The 23,462-nt window shown below is 37.2% G+C and overlaps 1 protein-coding gene across 1 annotated transcript in view; it reads left to right on the top strand.

Annotated features, from left to right (window-relative positions):
• LOC308663538 (contactin-4-like) overlaps positions 1-23,462 on the top strand; it is a 288,569-nt gene that overhangs the window by 243,750 nt on the left and 21,357 nt on the right. Inside the window, exons 12-13 of the mRNA XM_081320031.1 lie at positions 17,538-17,713; positions 20,089-20,209. Coding sequence (XP_081176157.1) covers positions 17,538-17,713; positions 20,089-20,209 — 297 coding nt within the window. The remainder of the gene's footprint in view (positions 1-17,537; positions 17,714-20,088; positions 20,210-23,462) is intronic.

Genomic DNA, 23,462 nt, shown 5'->3' with positions numbered 1-23,462 from the left:
CGACAGTATACAGCCTTGCCGGACTCCTTTCCCAATTTTGAACCAATCAGTGGTTCCGTGTCCAGTTCTCACTGTTGCTTCTTGGCCCGCATATAGATTTCTCAAGAGACAAATAAGATGGTCTGGTATGCCCATCTCTTTAAGGACTTGCCAGAGTTTGTTATGATCCACACAATCAAAGGCTTTAGCATAGTCAATGAAGCAGAAGTAGATGTTTTTCTGGAACTCTCTAGCTTTCTCCATGATCCAGCGTATGTTAGCAATTTGATCTCTAGTTCCTCTGCCTCTTCGAAATCCTGCCTGTACTTCTGGTAGTTCTCGATCCACATACTGCTGGAGTCTAGCTTGTAGAATTTTAAGCATAACTTTACTAGCATGAGAAATGAGTGCAATGGTGCGATAGTTTGAACATTCTTTGGCACTGCCTTTCTTTGGAATTGGAATGTAAACTGATCTTTTCCAATCCTGTGGCCACTGTTGAGTTTTCCAAATTTGCTGGCAAATTGAGTGTAGCACTTTTACTGCATCGTCTTTTAAGATTTTGAATAGCTCAGCTGGAATACTGTCACCTCCACTAGCTTTGTTGTTGCTCAGCTTTTCTAAGGCCCACTTCACTTCACATTCTAGGATGTCTGGCTCGAGGTCAGTGACCACCTCATTGTGATTATCAGGGACGTTAAGCTCATTCTTGTATAGTTCTTCTGTGTAATTTTGCCACCTCTTCTTAATCTCTTCTGCCTCTGTTAGGTCCCTGCCATTTTGGTCCTTTATCATGCCCATTTTTGCATGAAACGTTCCTTTCATCTCTCCAATTTTCTTGAAAAGATCTCTGGTCCTCCCTATTCTATTGTTTTCTTCTATTTCTTTGCATTGTTCATTTAAGAAGGCATTCTTATCTCTTCTAGCTATTCTTTGGAATTCTGCATTTAATTGGGCGTATCTTTCTTTTTCTCCCTTGCCTTTCGCTTCCCTCCTTTCCTCAGCTATTTGCAAAGCTTCCTCAGACAGCCATTTTGCTTTCTTGCATTTCTTTTTCTTTGGGATGGTTTTGGTTGCTACCTGTTGTACAATGTTGCGAACCTCTGTCCATAGTTCTTCAGGCACTCTGTCTATCAGATCTAATTCCTTAAATCTATTTGTCACCTCTACTGTATATTCAACAGGGATATGATTTAATTCATACCTGACTGGCCTAGCGCTTTTCCCTACTTTCTTTAATTTAAGCCTAAACTTTGCAACAAGAAGCTCATGGTCTGAGCCACAGTCAGCTCCTGGTCTTGTTTTTACTGACTGTATAGAGCTTCTCCATCTTTGGCTGCAGAGCATATAGTCAATCTGATTTCTGTGTTGACCGTCTGGTGATGTCCATGTGTAAAGCCGTCTCTTGGGTTGTTGGAAAAGAGTGTTTGCTATGACCATCGTATTCTCTTGACAAAATTCTATCAGCCTGTGCCCTGCTTCATTTTGTACTCCAAGGCCAAACTTGCCTGTTATTCCCGTTATCTTTTGGCTTCCTACTTTAGCATTCCAATCCCCCATGATGATAAGGACATCATTTTTGGGTGTTAGTTCTATAAGGTGCTGTAGGGCTTCATAGAACCGGTCAATTTCATCCTCTTCAGCACTGGTGGTTGGGGCATAGACTTGGACTACTGTGATATTGAATGGTTTGCCTTGGATTCGAACTGAGATCATTCTGTCATTTTGAGGATTGTATCCCAGTACTGCTTTTCCTATTTTTTTATTGACTATGAAGGCTACTCCATTTCTTCTGAGGGATTCTTGCCCGCAGTAGTATACCTGATGGTCATCTGAATTAAATTCACCCATTCCTGTCCATTTTAGTTCGCTGATACCTAAGATGTCGATGTTTAGTCTTGTCATCTCTTGTTTGACCACGTCCAGCTTTCCTTGATTCATGGATCTTACATTCCAGGTTCCTATGGAGAAAAAATCTTTACAGCATCGGACTTTCCTTTCACCACCAGACATATCCACAGCTGAGCGTCCTTTCGGCTTTGGCCCAGTCGCTTCATTCTTTCTGGCGCTACTAGTACTAGTCCTCTGCTCTTCCCCAGTAGCATATTGGACGCCTTCCGACCTGAGGGGCTCATCTTCCAGCGTCATATCGTTTTGCCTTTTAGTACTGTCCATAGGGTTTTCATGGCAAAGATACTGGAGTGGTTTGCCATTTCCTTCTCCAGTGGATCACGTTTTGTCAGAACTCTCTGCTATGACCTTTCCGTCTTGGGTGGCCCTGCACGGCATAGCTCATAGCTTCATTGAATTACGCAAGCCCCTTCGCCACGACAAGGCAGTAATCCATGAAGGGGATATATATATATATATATATATATATATATATATATATATATATATATATTCCCTGAAATTCTAGCATGAGTTCAAAAGATCAGAAGACCTGGTGATCAACCCAGATTGGATCCTGCAACATTATCCGGGGACATGTATATTCGCCTTCAATCATGAAATCAATATGTCAACTAAACGTATCAATATATACTTGTCTAAAATGTCCAAAGCTGTTTCATTCATGAAACTAGAGGATAGCCCGACAGTTAACCAAGCTAAAAACGCCATGTACTCAAATTTTCCATTCAAATGCAATTCAGTATTCATGTCCCTTTATTCTGATCAAATTGTGTTTTTTAAGTAAAACAAATTTATTTAAGTTTAAAACTCTTTCAGCAGTTCCAATAAGGTTCCACACCCATTTTCACTATTCAGATGACCCCGAGGGCACAGATAAACCTCCAAGGGGCCTCAACAATTCTCGGAGAGAGTTAGAACTGAAAAAGCTTCTTGAATGAGAAGTGAAAAGTCTTCAAGAAAAAACAAAGGAAGTCTGGTTGCCTCTTGAAAAAGCACCTTTGGGATATCCACCAGTAGCTAAGCGCATTAAAACAGCAACACTCTTGAGTACTACAGCCAAAAGGGGTAAAAAAAACACTACTTAAATATTGTGATGAATATTGTGATATCTGATGAACAGAATTCTTCCACAGAGATCTGAAAGAAGAAATACATATGAACACTATGCTGAATTTAGAGACAAACAGTAGTCAGAAAGCTTATATAAATTCTAAAAATATATTTACTGACTAAAACAAACTATAACAGAAAATAAGAAAAATATTTTTATAGTCAGGTTTCAGCAGCAAAGTTCACATTCAAATAAACTGGAAAAGTTGATTATTCTTTTAGGCAGATGATCTGTCATATGCTTTAAGCAAGAGGGGGTTGAAAGTTTGATGAAAATATTAAATTGTCAGTTCGAAATAAGAATTGGGTACATATAACTATCCCACCTGGAACTACTAATCAAGATTAAGGTGGCCATCTACACAAAGGAGCCTTGGTGGAGCAGTGGGCTAATGCCTCCTTAAGTAACACCAGCTGCCTGCAATTAGTGCAGGTTCGCATCCCACCAGGCTCAAGGTTGACTCAGCCTTCCATCCTTCCGAGGTAGGTAAAATGAGGACCCAGATTGTTGGGGGCAATAAGCTGACTTTGTAATAATGCCGCTTGGGGGGGGGGAAGCCCTAATAAGCAGGCATATAATGAAGGCTACTGCTAAGCACATTGGTTTGTGCTTAAATTGTAAGCCGCCTTGAGTCTTTGGAGAAGGGCGGGATATAAATGGGATTAAAATAAATAAATAAAATAAATAAATAAACAAGGATATGACATGGAATTTCATAAAAATAAGACATTCCTGATAAACTGAACCCTCTACAACAGGGTTACGTATCCCTCGGTCCATGGACCGGTACTGGGCCGCAGCATGCCAGCAACTTGTCTGCACAAACAAGCAAAGCCCCATCCATGGGATGCAGGCAGCACACAAAATCATGCACACTCTGGTCCATGGAAAATCTTTCTCCACTGGTCCCCGGTGCCCAAAAGGTTGGGGACCTCTGCTCTACAACATGGACGTCCAACCTTTTGGCTTGCCTGGGCTGCACTGAATGAAAAGGAATTGTCTTGGGATGCTTATAAAATAAATAGTTGATGTATATAAATATTCCTAAAAATACATAATATTAAATATTAATATTAAAAGTTTACCACATCACCAGCTGTCCAGGGCTACATGTGGTGCATAGGCCGCAGGTTGCCCATGCTTTCCCTACAGTATTACTACAAAATTGCTTCACCTAAATATATGCATAAGCCTTCAGTATGTGATGTGGTAGAATCTTCGTCCATTAAATAAATCAATGCCAAGCAACCTTTTGTTCTAGCTTGCTAAAAATTACACATCAAAAGGCTTTCCATTTCTCCATTTAGTGAAGTTCAGTTATTAAAAAGTGTGTTGCAGTGCGAGTCTTTAAAACAGATAGTCAGTGATGTTAAGTTTTCCACCAAGAAACCAGCACCAACAAAAGAACAGAGGCTTCACTCAGCTGACACCAATCCTTTCCAGCTAAAGTACCTGTCCTTTCTCAAGCTGAATAATGAAATGAAGGTTAATTTGAGCTGAAAAAGACATTCGGAAATGAAATGGCATCAGAAACTGTCAGGGGAAGAGGCTCAGAGGAAGTTCCATAAAGGCTAAACAAATAAAATCTCAGCAGCTTTACAGAGAAGGAAAGATGCTTGATTTTCCACATAAACAGCAGCAGCATAACGTCTTGTTTTAATCACCACTTCATAGAATAGATTGAAGTTTTATTAAATCAAGGTTTCACACACACACACACACACACACACACACTAATGCGACAAAAAGATTAATATCAAATATGCACTGGAAGTGACAATAAAATCTATCATTTGACAAATCTTTGATTTGGTCTTTTACAGCATCTGTACTGTCTGATTTTTCTACAAAAAATGCAGTTTTACTGTTCTTTGTCACAATGTATTTAGCAACAAAAAAAAAGCATACATCATTTCAGGATACTTTAAATCAAGCTGGCATGCTTAAAAAAGCAGAAGTGTCTGTTTCAAATAAAAAGGATAGCCAGATGATTCAAAGTATCATCCTTTGCAAGCTATTGATTACACCCAGCCAATATCCATCTCTTCAAAAATGGAACAAATCTGTTGTCATTACAATGACAGATACAGAAGAAACCATCTCAGGCCTTTGATAAATTAGGTTCAATCGTCATATGCTATTACAGTACATAGCGTTAGGATCGATCACATGCTATTAGCACACTGCATTTCCCCCCCCCCCAACACACACATTTCCATTCTGCATTTCTAAGTACTGTTTCACATTAAACCACAGAACTTTTCATATAGTGGAAATGAAGATAAGCAATTTCTTACTCCATTCTGATAATAAATCCTTATATTTAAAATATTTTTCTAGTTTCTTTACTTTTAGTTTGGTAGTTTGAAAAAGTGCCAAAAATAATTTAAATAGTGTGTGTATGGCTAAAATGTATACCATGCAATGTTTTAAAAAGGTTTTTTTTTTAAAAAAAAATAGCACATCTTCAAAATAGTCTTAAATTGTTCTTGTTGCTATTGTATAGATTTTTTTAAAAAAATATTTATCAAATTAAGCACTGTCCACCTTCTACTCAGAGCGACTCTGGGTGGTTTACCACTAAAAGCATGAAATATATATATGGGAGCCAGTAAAAAAAACACAGAAATAAATTAAGTTAAACATTAAACAGACATGGGGAAATGCCTTGAAGGCCCTAATCATCCCCAGAGCTCCACGTAAGTTGGCAGAGCCAAGTCTTCCAAAAGGCCTCACCTCTTGGGGAAGAATATTCCAGAGGATGGGGGATAATGGCAGAATAGTCTGTCTACCCTCACCTCACCAATCGGATAATTCTTTAACTGATGGGGTGTTTAACATATCCACACATACACAGATAATTCTATAAACTGCAATATTTGGAATACTGCATTGCATCATATAGTTTAATACTAGCTAGCACATAATTTAAAAATATGCAGATAAAACAATTAAAGGCATCTGTGATATATATATATATATATATATATATATATATATATATATATATATATATATATATATATACATATACATATACATATACATATACATATACATATACATATACATATACATATACATATACATATACATATATATATATATATATATATATATATATATATATATATATATATATATATATATATATAGTATCTGACTAGTTATTGTATGCTAAAGAAAATTCTTCTAACTTCTCTTTCCACTTTTCTTAACCATTTAATTTACCAAGGCATCCTATACCCAATTACTTATTATGGTAAGCACTGTTAGTTTTCTTTTGTACAGAATTAAATACATTATTACCACCTAATTTTTTGAGTTACTCCCATCTTTGCTCTTCTTTTTCCAAATCAACTATTTTTATCCAGCAGTTTTAAGTCAATGTTAAGTATAGCAAAATAACTGAACAAAACCATAAAGCTTTAATAAACAATAATTCTTTCTCAATGTGAAGTATTCTCTCTTAGACTCAGAAATGCATCCTCATAATCTTCAGCCTTCTACTGCTTGTCCAATTTCTCATCCAAATTGTTATCCTAGATATTTTAATAATAGTTATTATACATATCATTACATGAATGTGTTACTTCTGTCTTTGCATAAACACTGCCCTGTCTCTTCTGGATTCAAACTTTGGATTTGATGTTAATTTCACTCCATTTGTTTCTCCTTCATTACAACAAGTATAAACAATTCTAGTAATATGTCATCAAAACTTTAACACAGGGGTCTTCAAACCTGGCCCTTTTATGACTTGTAGACTTCAACTCCCAGAATTCCTCAGGCAGGCACACTGGCTGAGGAATTCTGGGAGTTGAAGTTCACAAGTCATAAAAGAGCCAAGTTTGAAGACCCCTGCTTTAACAAGTCTCTTTTGTCAATCCAATATAGGAAAGTTATCTAGGTTATGCTTTTGGTTTGTTATGTCCACATCTCTTTAAATTATTAAGACATTTCCTGTTTTCATTTTTATAACCAGTATAGTGTATTTTTCCATATCATTCTTATAACCTGTCATCTTTAAATTCACTTTCTGATCAGTCTTGGTTTTGTCTGGTAAAGCCTATTCTTCTTCTATAATATCTTTTAAACACAGTCTATTTATAATGGCAGACACTTAAAATTAACTTCTGAGTTCAGTGTTCACAAATATCCTTCAGTATATCCAATGCCCATTTTGCTCCATTCTGTATTAGTAAGTCAAATTTAAATGCTCTTCTCCTTTAATTATATTCTTTAGTTCCTTTTGGTTCCCTCCAGTGTCCAACTTTCAAAGTCCCATCCTATCATTTTTTTAAAAAGTTTAAAGTAGCAGCATTTTCAGCGGGAGGGATTTTTATAAGTAATTTCAAAATCTTAGTTCAAATCCATTTTGATCATTAGTCCATTTGTAACTTTTCAGAATCAACTTTCTAATTATCCTTTTGCTGTTTATTAAAAAAAAGAAATTTTAAAAGTACTTAAACTTTTGTTTAAAAAGTTCTTTGCTAAAGACTGAAAGAAATTCACTTCATGCTATAAAACCTGTGTATCTGAAGATTCCTAATGTCTTAAAAACAATTAACAAGCAATTTTCAATAGTGATTAGAAAAGGAAAAATGAAAACCCAGTGTCCTTTTGCGGGCTCCAAACATGGTTTGGGTAAAAATAGCATTCCCTCATCTCCCAGAATTCTAACCTATCAGAGACTGCTGTCTTGCTGTCTCTTCATGAGGAGCAACTGTTGGGAGCAACCTGTGAGCAATCCCAAGTCCTCTTCTTGTCTGAAAATGAATCCCAAAGAGCTGGTCCACTTGCCGAGTCTTCATTCCACCATGGTTTTTCATTGAGTGTCTTCAGTCTGCTTCTTCCCCGAAAGTTCAGGATTCAGGATGGGAAATCTTGAATCAACAGTGTGAAGCAGGAAAAGTGTTGCTTTTCTTTTCCTTTTTTGCTGTTATGGAAGAAGTAGTGAGAAGCAAGAAAAGCAACAGGAAAAATTATGGAGGCAAAACTTTTCCTGATTTTCCCAACTGCTTACAAACAGTACTTGAGTTGCTTAAACGTGGGCACAAAAGATGGAAATATTCCAACGCTTCAAGTCAAATCAACCTAATTAACCTTCCCAGACCTGAATGACTGGGAGTGCTCATTCTTCAGTGATGAACTTGTATTTCGCCAAGACTACTTCTGCATCCCACCGGTAATATTTGTACCATGACAGGAAAAAAATGTGATTTAGAGAAGAGAGGTTTGACTTTGAAGCTGAGGAATATTAAAGCAAGGTCAAAAGATCAGCCTTGGTGGAGCAGTGGGCTAATGCCTCCTTAAGTAACACCAGCTGCCTGCAATTAGTGCAGGTTCGCATCCCACCAGGCTCAAGGTTGACTCAGCCTTCCATCCTTCCGAGGTAGGTAAAATGAGGACCCAGATTGTTGGGGGCAATTAAGCTGACTTTGTAATAATGCCGCTTGGGGTGTGTGTGAAAGCCCTAATAAGCAGGCATATACATAGAATGAAGGCTACTGCTAAGCTTGTAAGCCGCCCTGAATCTTCGGAGAAGGGCAGGATATAAATGGAATTAAAATAAAAAATAAAATATTTAAACTAAGACAGAACAAAAGTACCAATAAAATAAATAATAAATTATATTTAGGATGTTTTCCCATCATTATAGAATATAGAATATCAGAGTCGGAAGGGACCTTGAAGGTCTTCTCGTCCAACCCCCAGTTCAAGCAAGACACCCTATACCATTTCAGACAAATAGCAGTCCAATCTCTTCATTCTGCGTTCCCAATTTACATGAATCTTACTAACTGGACAATAAATCAGAAAGAATGTTGACTAACAAAAACTTTCATTCACTGTTTATCATGCTCTAAAATTTGACAGCAACTTTTTTACAGATCTTTTATGTCTTCTTTTCTCCTAGATATATTTAGCATGTGCTTTTCATTCATTCACTTTTAAAATTCCATTTTTAAAGTTGGATTGGGGAAGAAATGCCATTTGCCTTTTGACTGTCAGGCTGTAATTTATTTTATGTTGCTTCATTTCAGGCTACAGCAGATAGTGTCCCATTGTATCATGTACTCTAGATTAACATGACACAACATGACATTGCTTAATCTACAAGTAAATAAAACAGTGCTGAACTGCTTGTTGAAAACATGGATCCTAATGGACACACAATCAATAAAAATCGGGGTGGTTTTGTTTTCAAATGGGATAATTTGTCACTCAAAGACCTACGCAGCTGAATGGCTTGTAAATTCTAAAACATTTCTTACAGCCTTGTGACACAACATTAATGCTGAAAACAAACGCTTTGCACTTTGGAAAACAAAAATTTGACAAAAACTAAATAAACCTAATTGGGTAATCTAGAAATATATTTGCAAAATGTTGTGTAACTTGCTTAGTTGTGCTAAGTTTATTTCTTGTATAAAGGAAAACCACTAGGAAACTAGCCCCTTATAAAATCACTTGAAAATTGGCCTCTTATAAAAAATAAGAGGAATCTGTTTTTGTTCAGGATATCTGAGAGTACTGTAACATAGTCACAATACCACAGTGGTGTCCAAAAGGTGAAAATTGGTACATGCAATGATAAGATACAGTACCAAGTCCAAAGATATGCTCTGTTCTGTTTTTTAGAGCTGAGGTGAAGTCATCTTCTGGGTAAAATAAATTTGAATGGCCTTCTGTCTCCTCATCTGCTATCCATTCACTTTCTTCTGTATTTATCCCACAGAGTTACTGGTAGTCCTTGACTTACAACCGTTCATTCAGTGACCGTTCAAAGTTACAATGGCACTGAAAAAATTAACTTATGACTGTTTTTCACACTTAACGACTATTGCAGCATCCCCTTGGTCACATAATCAAAATTCAGGTGCACAGCAACTGGTTCATATTTATGACGGTTTGCAGTGTCCCGAACTCAAGTGATCACATTTTGTGTCAGATTCACTTAACAACCGTGTTATTAATTTAACAACTACAGTGATTCACTTAACAACTGTGGCAAGAAAGATTGTAAAACAGGCAAAACTCCCTTAACAACTGACGTGCTTAGCAACAGAAATTTTGAGCTCGGTTGTGGTCGTAAGTTGAGGATTATCTGTATTCAGAAAAGAACGCAAACATTTTCTTAAACTTGCTACCACTGACAATAGGGAGAAATAGCCCAGCTGGGCCAGCAGTCAGCCTCTTTGCCAAAAGAGTTTGCCTTAAGTTTGTGCACTTATTTTAAAATGCTGCATCTTCACACTAGACTTGGTAGAAAGCTGAGGAAAATGAAGAATTTCACCAATCAGATTGTCTGCATGTCTTCCTTTGCTAGCTAGGCATAGCTCTGAAGCTTCCTGAAGACATAATGTGAAGAATAGGATGGTGACGCATTCCTAGGACTAAACATCATCCCAAACTTTGGATTAATGATATAAAGATGAATTGGAAAAAAAGATGAAAGAATCCATATCCTTTCTCCAGAATGCAGAATGTATTAAGGCCATCTGCAGTGCTACTGTTTCCTTTGTCATATGTGTGTGTATGTGCGTGTGTGTGTATCTTCCTATTTATAATAGCAAAGAAGTAATGACTGTTACCAAGAAGTAATGTGTAATGCCTGCTTGAAGGATCTCAGGCTTCAATGCTATCAGCAAATATTCAGTTCACGTGCTGTTACATACGTACCTAAATAGCAAAAATCCTCTTGCTTGCAAAGAATTTTTTTTTTCATTGGGAAAAGAACTACAGCTGCAGTACAAAAAATTGCTGATAGGAAAAGAAATCCCTGTCCTCTGATGTTGCAGTGACTCCTACAGTTAAAAATGCTTCTAATTACTTTTGTAAAAAGGAAATTGTCAGGACCTCTTACAAATCAGCTTGATTCATGCTTACACTACAAAGGAGGTACTTTATTTTATATAGGCGTGCCTCAGAGATACTGTGGGGCTGGTTCCAGACCACCATAATAAAGCATATACCGGTATATTGCAATAAAATGAGTCGTATGAAGGTTTGGGTTTCCCAGAGTGTATAAAGGTGATGTGCATCAGACCTTCGCTCCTTCCGGCGCGGCCTGAAGACCCACTTGTTTGAACTAGCTGGTCTGGCCTGATGGGGGACGTTAGGGTTTTTTAATGGGTTTTTTATTGTTATTGTATTTTTTAATTGGGCACTTGTTTAATTCCTTTTTAATTTTTGTATTTGCTATTTATATATGCCCTGTTCACCGCCCTGAGTCCTTCGGGAGAAGGGCGGTATACAAATTTAATAAAAGTAAAAGTAAGTAAAAAGTAACCACCTTTAGAAAATAGAAAATAACAACATATTGAGTCCAATAAAAGGTGATTTTATAACTAAAGGAACATTTTGACAATTCAGATTGGATATGTTTGATTGGTAATCAGCTTCATTATATGAAGACATCCCTACCTGCCAGGGTTTCTTTTCCCCTTCTATACTACACTATTCACTTGCTGCTACAATAATGTCATTAAATAGAACTTTTCACTTTTTGAAGTCCTTGAAAAGAGATTGGTAAGCTTTCTCCTTGGGGGTGATTTGTAAATTGCTTTGCAGAAGGCTTAAGCTCATGATGAATATAGCTAGAAAAAGTTTCATCAGAGTTGCATTTGGATGTCATTTTTTATCAGATCTGTTTCAACCACTCAGAGAACCTAATATATCAAAGTATATCCCTGCTCTATTTTTTGCAGAACATTTTTAGTTTTTTTTAAAAAATGATGCTTTTCCAAATAATGTCCATTTATGGATTTCAACTGGATAAGATGTTTCAAGGCTCAATTCATTTTTTTTTAAAAAGGGAGGAGTGGCAATATTTGCAAGTATTATTATTTTTTTCTCCTTTAGGATCAAATTCTATCAGTCGATACAACTTTAGGGGATGCACAGATTATGTTTATTTGCCTGATGAATAAATTTACATATATACAGAAACACACCAAACAAGCATATCCACGCACGCACACATACACACAAACACACAAACACACACTCACAGACGTATCCATCATTCTATTTTCTTTTGGGGAAGCAATAGTATGTCAAGTGTAGAAAAATAATTAAAAACAATAAAATAATTTAAATTATTGAAAATAATTTAATTTAATGATTAAAAAACAGTATTAGAGATATATGGCAAGGGTGGGGGGAAGGAAATATCTAATTTAAATCAATTCCATTCTTCAGAGGACCAGTTTAGTCTAGTGTTGAAGGCATCAGACTAGAAAGTGGGAAACTGTGAGTTCAAGTCTTGCCTTAATCATGAAAACCAGCTGGGTGATCTTGAGCCAGTTACTCTTTCTCTCAGCCCACCCACCTCACAGTATTGTGGTTGTGGGGAAAAAATAGGAGGAGGAAGGTGTGTTGGATATGTTCAAATTCATACTTCAAAATGATCTTTCGTGTTTTCAACATCTGATTCATTCTCTGAAAGAATGTCAGCAATTTCATTCAACCATGATTTTCTCACTTCCCCTTCCTCTCAAGCTATTCACTCTTCATACACTTTGTTTTGCAATTTCACCTTTGTGGAATCCTTGGTGCTCTCTGAACCTGGTTCATTTTGTTACCCAACTACATAACATCATTGCTACTAGAAGGAAATAGGGTCCCAGGATAATGTTGCAGGGTCCGATCTGGGTTGATTACCAGGACCAGAATGTTTTCTGAGCTTCAGGACTCACACTGGAGCCCATCCTCAGGGAACTTCTCTGTGTGCTCCGGGGTGTTCCCTGTGTGGTATTTATATGGTGGCTGTTGTGTGCAGCTTTTAAGATGTAGGTTGATTTTTACAAGTAGCCAGCCATATTTAGATGTAGATTGGGGTGTTAATAGCTGGCTACATCTAAAAAGTGTGTAGCTTTTTAGATGCAACCAGCTATCAACACCACAATCTGCATCTAAAAAGCAACACATAGCAGCCACCATATAAATATCAGATACAAAAAAAGTCCAGAGCACACAAAGAAGTTTCCCGAAGATGGCTCCAGCATGAGTCCAAAACCTTCTGGTCCCAGTGACTGACTCAGATTGGATCCTACACTGTCTTCCCTTCTCAGAATTGATAGGGGTGTTGTTTTCTCTTTGGTAGTTCCGTGATTTACAGTTTGATTCTTTCTGGTCTTTTTGTTTCCTTTTTTAATTGTCTCTTTTGAATGGTATATAAAAGTTGTTTATCCCTATGTGCCTGTTGATGGCTGATTTGCCTAAGTGTCAAATTCCAGGAATTTCCTATAATTTGGTCTACAATGTTCACAATTTCCCATTTGAAACTACAGTTCAGTCTATCTATGTGTTGTGAAATTGTGAAGTTGTCATTGTGTTTTCTAGTTGCTAGTAGGTGTTCATGGATGCACTCTTCTAGCATACTGTAACAGGTGCTATGTAGAACAGGCAGGCAGATGACTCAAGGACTGGCCTACAAATGTTCTCCTCTATTAATTTAACCTTCATTCATTGTCCCATATGATCAAGCCATCTCAGCATATTTCGGATGGATTTTTGTTGTACTGTTAATTCACTTTTGTGTATTCCACATTTGTTCTTTGCTTTCTTTCTTTCTTCTACAACATACACTTTAAATACCCTGGGATTATTACATTCCACTTCTTGTTATGTTTCTCCTCACATATCCATGTCTTATTTCCATGTAACAAATTGGGCAGAAGCACATGTACTATTCCCCTATTTCAATAAACATTCATTTCTCACAATGGATCACAAAATACTCACTACAAATGTCCCTTGCACATACCAGCAGAAAGCTATTAAACAATTTTGGAAATATCATCATTATTTTCTTATTTAAAGTTCAGTGCTAAACCACTTGCTAAGTATCACATTTATTTTTATTTTCATGCATGCCTTGCTTTCGTATTGATTATTACTGTATTCACAACCAACTTTCAGTTCCATATTTGTTCAAAGTGTAAATCCACACTTGCACATTATTTTTACTTTCTTTTTCCAGGTTCTTCTCACATACTTGCATTCATAGCATTCATTTCAATTCCACTCCTTGAAATATCACTATCATTCTCATTCAAATCAAATTACTATTTCTAGCATGCCCTCACTTCACTTTCATTCCAAATCATTCATCACTTTTATTTTTTAATTCCATTCACTCAGTTGAAGCTGGCTTGTTTAACTCTTTTCATCCATTTCCCAAACAATATTTTATTCCCCTCAAAATAGCTCTGTATTTCCTCTCCCCTTTTTAATCTTCACACTTATTTTTTTCCAGCTATCTTTTCTTCTGCACACACATTATACAGTATTTTTCTCTCATCTCCAGTTTTTGCATTTCATTCTCATTCCACCTTCTTACCCTCTTCCCTCCACCAAGCAAGCTGTTTTATATTTTGTGTTAGCATAACTCCGCATGCTTCTGACACAGTCTTGCATAATTATTTACACTCCATTTCACGCTTCTTCCATTTCTTCTTTATATACACTCTTTCTATCCATTCAGTTGGGAGATCAAATCTATTTTTTAACCTTTTTTATAGAAGATTCCTGGACTAATTCTACTTCTATAATAGTGTCTTTTGCTTACATTTGTACTTAATCTTTCAATATTTCATCATATGTGCATTAGTAGGCTTACATTTAAACTCCATACTCAGAACAAGCAGATTTTTTTCTTCTAATTGCACAATCCCCAAAGTAGCACCATTCTCATTCATTCCTTCGTCTCCAAATGGCCCTGTATTTTCTAACCTGAATCCCACCCATCCATTCATGTAATCTATTTTTTTTTCCTTCTGGATTTCATTCATTCAGAACATTGGACAGCTCATTCCTGATTATTCAATTAACACTGCTCACTGGAGCATAACATGTAATAGACATCTCCTTTAGATGTCTATTTTCATATGTAACCAGAACAATGTAGATAGCTTTAATATATACTTTTAATATATCTTGCTGACATACCAATACTACCTGACATACGTATGTTAAAGACTAACATATTTAATTGTGGATAACTAGAATTCATTTGAATTAGGGTCATTTTCTAATCAAATCTGAAGTGTTTGTATATTCAAAAAGAGGGAAAAATGAAATTATTATCATAAAAATTGGCATTGTTCAGACCCATATTTTTAAACATACAGTGTGAAAATATATAGTGTTGAAGTTGAGAGAAGATGAATATGTAAGCTTTAGCAAAGGTCAAAATTTGACAAAGTGATAGCTGGGCAAGATTAGCCATTTACTGATGTAGGCTTTGTGAGAGAAAATATGATTGAAACAGAGACAGATTTCTGGGTTTGGGAGAAAAATTATATCATCTAGGCGGCAAGCTCTAGGGAATAAATCAAAACAAAAAATACAATCAGAACAAGGCAGCACCAATTTTTCAAAGATGGATTGTTTTAAATATTTTGCATGTAACAAATAATGAAAAGGGAAGAACATACTTGTACTGTCAAAAAAACATGGATCGAACACCAAAGTTAGAATTATTGGAATCAGCAACGGAAACAAATAAGTTGCCTTAAGACAACATTCTTGAAACTTAAATAATAAGACTGAGAGTGAGTGTAACTCAATAAAGGCATTAGGAAAAAGGCTTGCAATATAGAAACAATTAAAAATTTAAATGTATATAAGAATGTCAGACTGAGAGTGAGTGTAACTCAATAAAGTCATTAGGAAAAAGGCTTGCAATATAGAAACAATTAAAAATTTAAATGTATATAAGAATGTCAGAATTAGCTGTAAAAACAGAAATTGTATTTCCTTCCTCCGAAAAGATAAAAACATGCAGTATTGTGTTCTAAAAAGTAGGTTGAGTCAGCCTAAGGACAGTTCTCAATTTTTAATATATTAGAAATGCAAATGTTTAGAACAGTTCACATAATTCTCATGAAAACATTGGGACAATTCTTTAATTCTGAGGAAGAGAAACAAATAGCACTTAGACTTATATACCACTTCATAGTGCTTTACAGCAGAGGTCCCCAAATTTTTGGGCACCAGGGACCAGTTCCGTGGAGAGAGGTTTTTCTGCAGACCTGCAAGTGTGTGATTTTGTGTGGTGGCTGCGAATGGGGCTTTGCTTGTTTATGCAGACTGGTTGCTGGCATGCCACGGCCCAATACCAGTCCACACACTGGGGATTGGGACCCCACTTTACAGCAGTCTCTGGATGGTTTACAATGTCAGCAAGTTGTCCCCAACAATCTGGTCATCGTTTTATCAACCTTGGAAGACTGGAAGGCTGAGCCAACCTTGAGCCCTGTCAGGATTGAACTCCAGGCTCTGCAATAATCCATTCTAACCACAATAATCCATTCTAACTACTCTTGTCATATTTTACTAAATGTGTATTACTAAATCATGTTACATAGCTAAATGTTGCTTTTTTGTGGTATATGTGAAACTGAAGAATTCTACATTTAATATGTTTCCTCCAAGTTATATAGTGAAATATTTAAAGAGTTGGAATTCATCAGTACATTTGTCCTTACATTTTCCTAAACTTGAATGAGGAGCTGATAATCAAGAATTCTTACTAATATCTTTCTTACTTGCACTGCTCATTTATAAGTACTATAAAACAAATCAAATTGGTTTACTATTGATTTTTACTTCCGGTCAAAATGTAGCCTATAAAGGGCTATTAGCACTACAAATTCAGCTATGAAATAAATGTGATTTGAGAAAGGTGGGTGGGGACCCAGATGTTCCATTGTAAGTGCACCATGCTTTCCAGCTGTTGCTGGCAGGGTTGGAGAGACTTGCAGACTTATGAAATCAGGTAAGTTGAACCAAAATTAAAGAGAAGTCAACTTAACATAGGGCTGTCATTTAGTAGCACAACAAGTCAATGAGCACTTTCTCCCAACATTTCATTTAATTCATTAATAATTAATGATAAATGGGAAAGTCTTAGAGCTTTTCCATACTACCACTTTAAGCTTCTTGAATTCTATCCAAAATCCAGCTACAAATAAAGCTGGCATAAGTACCTCATTTCTAGATTTCATTCCCTCTTCCTCATTGAACCAGAAGTTTTATATCCTTGCTTTTTAACATATTTTATGATTCTGATACCAGAAATAATGAAATGTTACTTCTGTCCTCCAGATTCCTAACCTAGGTATTTCTTATTTGTGTTATCTGTATGGAAGATATAATAATGAAAATATTTCTGAAGCTCTTCAAGATTTTTTAAATTTTATTACATATATTACATGTATAAATATTCACATGCAAATAGGCAAATACATTACAGCGAAGTGAAACAACTTGATAACTGTATCTATTGTCTACCATGGAAAACATGCCTACATCTCTCTGCTATAATTATTAGAAATACTATGATTGTCCACATTATTAAAGTTTAAGTAGACAAAAATTTTATATGTTAGTTAAGACAACTGCATTAAACTGGCCTTTAAGAATTATTATGCTGACCAAATATCATACAATGTATGATTAAAGAGCTTTTAATCTATACTTTTAAAAAATCTGATCATTTATTCTGTGATATTATTTATAGATCCAACGCGATTTGTGGTGGCACCTACCAGCATGGATGTCACTGCTGGTGAAAGTATTCTTCTGCCTTGCCAAGTATCTCATGATCATCCACTAGACATTGTTTTTACTTGGTCATTTAATGGGCGTCTGATAGACTTTGAAAATGATGGAGATCACTTTGAAAGAGTTGGAGGGGTAAGTATTATTATTAGTAATTGTTGCAGACTTCATCACGAGTGTTGAAATATAGTAATAAAGTACTGGACAGTTTGCTGATATGTTTATAGAAACAGAGACTTAGGTGTATTGTCTGCCTGCTCAGTTGTTAACCCTAAGTTTGCTCACACTTACGTTCTCAAATCATCGCCGTTTATAACTTTAGCATTAAAATATTTGACTTCTCTAATTTTTATGTTACCATAGTAGCTTCTTGATCACATGATCCAAGTACTTATTTCTTGGAATATTCTGCTTTCCATGTAATGTAAATGTAAAACTGTGCATTCAGGAGGAATGAAATGGATAGTTATTTCTTCAGTATTTGTCAATTTTGTCAATGAAATTAATTCTCATTTTGTCAAAAAAAAAAAATACTGGGAACTATAACTGAAATCTCAGAGAGAAACTGACTATTTCTTTTTATAGAACACTAATATATAGGACAGCTGCGCCAAACTCTAAGATGAGAGACACAAAGCTGTTCTTTGAACTGAATGTCAGAACAGAAAACTGTACCTAAGACTAGTTGCCCTATGTAGGAATGTTCAGCTGTGTAAAAAAAGTTTCCAAGTAGCTGCTAAAGTTCAAACAGTTTCCACCTCCCCTTAAGTTTTCTTCTACAGAAGGGGTCTTCAATCCCTATGCCATGGCCCACTACCAGGCCTTGAACCAGTTGGAATTGGGCTGCAGAAGTGGCGCGTGAAAGCATGTGATCACACATCCCCATCTGCGCAAGCATTGGGCGAGCGTGTGCGTGCATGCTCCATTTGAGGACCCAGATTGTTGGGGGCAATAAGCTGACTTTGTAATAATGCCGCTTGGGGTGTGTGCGAAAGCCCTAACAAGCAGGCATATACATAGAATGAAGGCTACTGCTAAGCTTGTAAGCCGCCCTGAGTCTTCGGAGAAGGACGGGATATAAATGGAATTAAAATAAAATAAAATAAATAAAATTTGCACGGGTGTGTATGCCCACTGCTTATGCAAATGGAGGTGCATGTGCACGTGCCCATCCTTTGCACAGAACCCTCCCCTCTTCCCCCCCCCCCCCACAACCAAGCCACAAAGCCAGAAAGGTTAGGGAACTCTAGTTTACAGGCTGTGTGATTTTGCAGATTGGAAACTTTGGTCAACATTCTTAGAACATAAAACTAATCCCTTCCAGGAAAACAGCAATTTCAGGCACACAGGAAAAAAAGTTTTATCTCTATGTAGGGAGCATTCCAAGCATTCTTTATGATAAGACATATAAATATGTTAAATAAACAAACAATGTATAGAATAGCCATTATAAAAAGGGTGGAAGGGTCAGAATGTTTCATGCAAAAGGCTCTAATTCTAAGAAAGAATATAATGTTAATCAACATAATACTAGATCAGATGGAAATATTTTACCTTTTAAACTAACCAGTTCTTTATTGAACTCAATGGTACTTCATTATATGGCAAACGTATCTTTTTAAAAAAAAATCTGATTTCTAATCTAATCCCTCTTTCTTTAAGTTCAAACATAACAAGGAATTTCAAGTACTATTGAAGGGGTCTTCAAACTTGGCCCTTTTATGACTTGTGGACTTCAACTCCCAGAATTCCTCAGCCAGGCATGCTGGCTGAGGAATTCTGTGAGTTGAAGTCCACAAGTCATAAAAGGGCCAAGTTTGAAGAGCCCTATACTATTGCATGGCCCCACTCAGGTGTTTGTGTGAGTATACAGAATATTTCTGATGTTGCACAATCACACAGAAGCTATAATTGAATCCATACAATTGCTAAGTGGTTACAGAGGTATTGCACTTGAAAAAACAAATAATATTGTTCCATGCCAAGTAATGCAAAACTTTCTATACTGCAGTCTTTGTGTAGTCCTTATATAAATATGTGGTCCATCTAAATCATGAATGTGCCACAAAGCTCTGAAAATTATTGTAGAAGTCTCATCTTTGGGTTAGTTAAGCTAATAGATGAAGATACAGAGAAAACAGATGACCAAATACCAAGGCAGGTTGTAAACTGGACATTTCGGTAGAACATTTTTTTTAAAAAAAGCCAATCCTTTTTTACATACCACATTAATGGTAAAGCCCTTGATTGAAATTCTGTTGTCCTTTACAAGGAGCCATACTTTCCTGTTCTGAGGAAGTTCACACATTTTGCATTATTTATTTTAATGGCTTTAATTTTTATTTGTAGACCACCACATTCTCAGTAGACTTCAGGTAGTTTACATAAGTCATGCCTTGCACTTTCATCAGTTGATGTAAAAGAAATTCATTAGCCAAGTGGCCATCATATGATAATTCTATTCAGAGCTCTTTATAAAGTAGTTGTAACATTTTCCCCTACTTTATCAGCAGGATTCAGCTGGTGATTTGATGATCAGAAGCATCCAGCTGAATCATGCTGGAAAATACGTCTGCATGGTGCAAACAAGTGTGGACAAACTATCAGCTGCTGCAGACCTGATTGTAAGAGGTATTTGAATTTTGTTTGCTGTTGTTGTTATTGTAAAACCACTGCAAATAATGACATGAAGCACAGTTCAAAAGGTTTTTGTTACTTCAACCAATAATCCAAAAAAAACACCATAGATTGCCTATACAAGTACAAGAGAGAAGTGTTTTAACATATGCTAATAATTATTATAGTTAGGTAAAGAATATTGCTTTGAATATTGTGTAAAATATTGCTCAAGGCATGAATTGTCTCCATTTTATGTGTGTGTGGGAGGAGGATTGCTTGCTTTATTTGTTTTTTTATGGCATGCAATGTGCAAATGAGGTTGACTGCAGCCAGCATGCATGATTCCCTTGCTTTGGCAGCAATAATTTGCCTGTAGCCTTTTTGCCCTCTCTTCTATTGTTTTCATCTCACACTCTCTGCCTCCGACTTCTGAGGACCTCTTGGCCATGTTACTGTGACCAAGTACTGTGACGAAGTACCAAGTACTGCGGTCACGTTACTGTGGCAGAGGAACTTTGCTCTGTTGTTCTCCACCTTTTAAGCATTGCTTGGTAAATGTACTGCTACTGCAAAATGCAAATGATGGTGCTTAAAAAAAATCAGTGTGACCCCAAATCACTGACCTTAGTGCCCTATGTTGGCTACATCAGTTATGCAGTCACCTCAGGGCAAACCCTGACTGCTGTGCTTGACTCCTGCAGATAATTCAGTTTGCTTGTTTGTCAAGAGAGATTTATACTCTAAAAGCTATACATTAATCTAGTGGCAATTTATTGTTGTCCCAGTGGAAGGTTAATGTGGCTTGAATATTTGGGGGAAAGCTGTAAGAAGTAAAGAATACTTCTTCTTCTTCTTAGAATCAGATTTCCCTGATTGCCATTTCTATCAAATGCCTCTTTTCTGGATAGTCTGATCTCACAAGAATCAAACATTCACAGAGGGGTCAAGGTGGACAAGTAGTAAAACACACATGCCACAACATTGCGATACAAATTCTCCCCCTCACTTGCATGAGATACTGCGATGCAAGGATGAAAGGGGCAGAGCTCATGTGAGATTACAATATGCAATCCATCCTTTTAAGCGTCACTGTGCTTAGGAATGGCTGCACATTTGTCGATTATGTAAACATTGTATATTGTCTTTTGATTGGATAAAAAACCCATTGTAATAAAGAAATTGAACCTTGTCAGTTGCAGCAAAAAACAAAAGCTGAATACAGGTAGTCCTTGACTTACGACCACAGTGGGGATTGGTTAGGCAGTGCAGCGGTTAAATGAGGCATCATATGACTGCATCTAATTTTGCAATCTTTATTTGTCACAGTCACATTAGATAGCCCATGACCACCACTCGCAACCATTCCTTTTGGATTCCCTCTTGATTTGTTTGTTAAAAGCTGGCTGGCAGAGTCACAAATGGTGATCACGTGACTACAGGATGCTGCAATTGTTGTACGTAGCTGGGTGGTCAAGTGCCTGGACTGTAACAATCAAGTTAGATGACCACATAGATGACTTATGAACATTTATTCAGTGACCATTCAAGGTTACTGTAATGCTGTATAAAGGGAGGTATGACTAGTCCCCAAAGTTATGGCCATTGCAGGTCACATGATCAAAATCTGGGCACTTGTGACTTACAACTCTCCCATCTACCTATTTTCCTCAGATCGATGTCCTTTTTGCCCCCGCATTCCCTCCCTGACCTTTTGTCAACTTTTTGCTCCCACTGCTCACCAAGCATGCCCGGCTTGGCCCTTCATGAGGCAGCTACTGGCTTTCTTTCCCAGGTTGCTCGTGGCAGTTTCTTCAAGAGACCTGGAGAAGATGGCCTACATGGCCAGCAGCTGCGTTGCAAAGGGCAGGGCAGGCACACCTCGTCAGCAGAGGAAGTAAGATTTGACAAAGACCAGCTGTGGCAGCAGAGTAAAGACAATAGAGACCTCAGAGTGCAGCTTGAAGAAGAAAGACAGCTGTGGCTGGGACTTGGTTGTGGTGGCTGCAGCTTTGTTATTGTGCTGCTGGTCAAGCTCTGGCTGGGTTTCGTGCTGCAAAAGGCTTCACTCAGGGGCTTCTTGCAACCCCAGAGCCACGGTGTGCCAACAAGCCCCTTTCTGTTGCATTTCTGGGCTAGCCTGGGGCAGCTGAGGCTTCCAGAAATTGCTGTGGCTTTATACTATGCTATAACTCAGGGGCTTCTTGCATCCCCAGAGCTGTGGCATGCCAAGAAACTCTTCACTGGAAGTATGGCAAGCACCTCCACAGCTGCATGATTCTGGGACCGCTTGCCTCCCCGCAAGGCAGGAGGCAGGGTGACCAAAAGGGAAGAGATGGGGAGAGAGATAAGCAAGTGGAGACAGTTGGAGGTAGCTCTTTACCTCATTGAGGCTTGGGGTTGGGAAGGACATAGGTCAGGTGGGTTTGGATTTGGGTGGGTCCTCCATGAACAGGATTTAATGTCGGCAATGGGAAGTGCCAGGATTACTGTTGCTAAGATAGGTGGTGGGATGACATCTGACCTTATGACTGTGTCACTCCACAATGGAAATTCTGGTCTCAGTTGTGGTTGTGAGTTGAGGATTGCCTGTATGAGACTCCAGGTAATGTTTTGTACCTCCTCAATATAATATAGTATATGGGAGCAAAGCTGACAAAACAGAAATGTGGGTCTGCTGAACTTGGTTCTTAAATAAAAGTATTGATTCTTATTAAATGCAATAAATAACATGGTATCAATCAGGCAAATGCCCTGATCATATATTACTCACATTTCTTTTGCAATGGCCGCTAATCCAGTAGAATTCTTCTGCTTTAATTCAGCATACTTCTTTTATATATATTTTTCCTTTGAAAAGCACAAAGGAAGACTTCCTAGTCTAGTCTAGCTATTCTAGAGTAGCTGGGAGGTGGGGAAATGGAGGACATGTTCATTGTCCATTTAAAAAGGCAGCTGCAGTTTATCAGCTGCTCCCTCATGGAATTAAGATGTACTGTAGCTTTAGTAAATGCATGATCCACTTAATGAGAACAAGGTTCAATGAACAGTTTAAATACTCAGACATTAGGTTGCTAAATGTTTAAAATCTGTAATACTCGAAGTTCTCAAGTATATACATCATTTTAGACGAAATAATCTTACATTTTATTAGGAGTCTTTTAGAAGAAAATGCATTACAGAGGTCCGTGAACATAGTGAATTCTTGCATCTGGAGTCATAGGGTTTTGGTTTTTTTAATGCTCCATTTTCTAGCCACACTGCACCA

This window comes from Vipera berus (genome assembly GCF_964194415.1).
Source record: "Vipera berus genome assembly, chromosome: 2".
NCBI classification, from domain to species: domain Eukaryota; kingdom Metazoa; phylum Chordata; class Lepidosauria; order Squamata; family Viperidae; genus Vipera; species Vipera berus.
The sequence above is the reverse complement of the archived record's forward strand: the minus strand, read 5'-3'. Positions and strand labels throughout refer to the sequence as shown.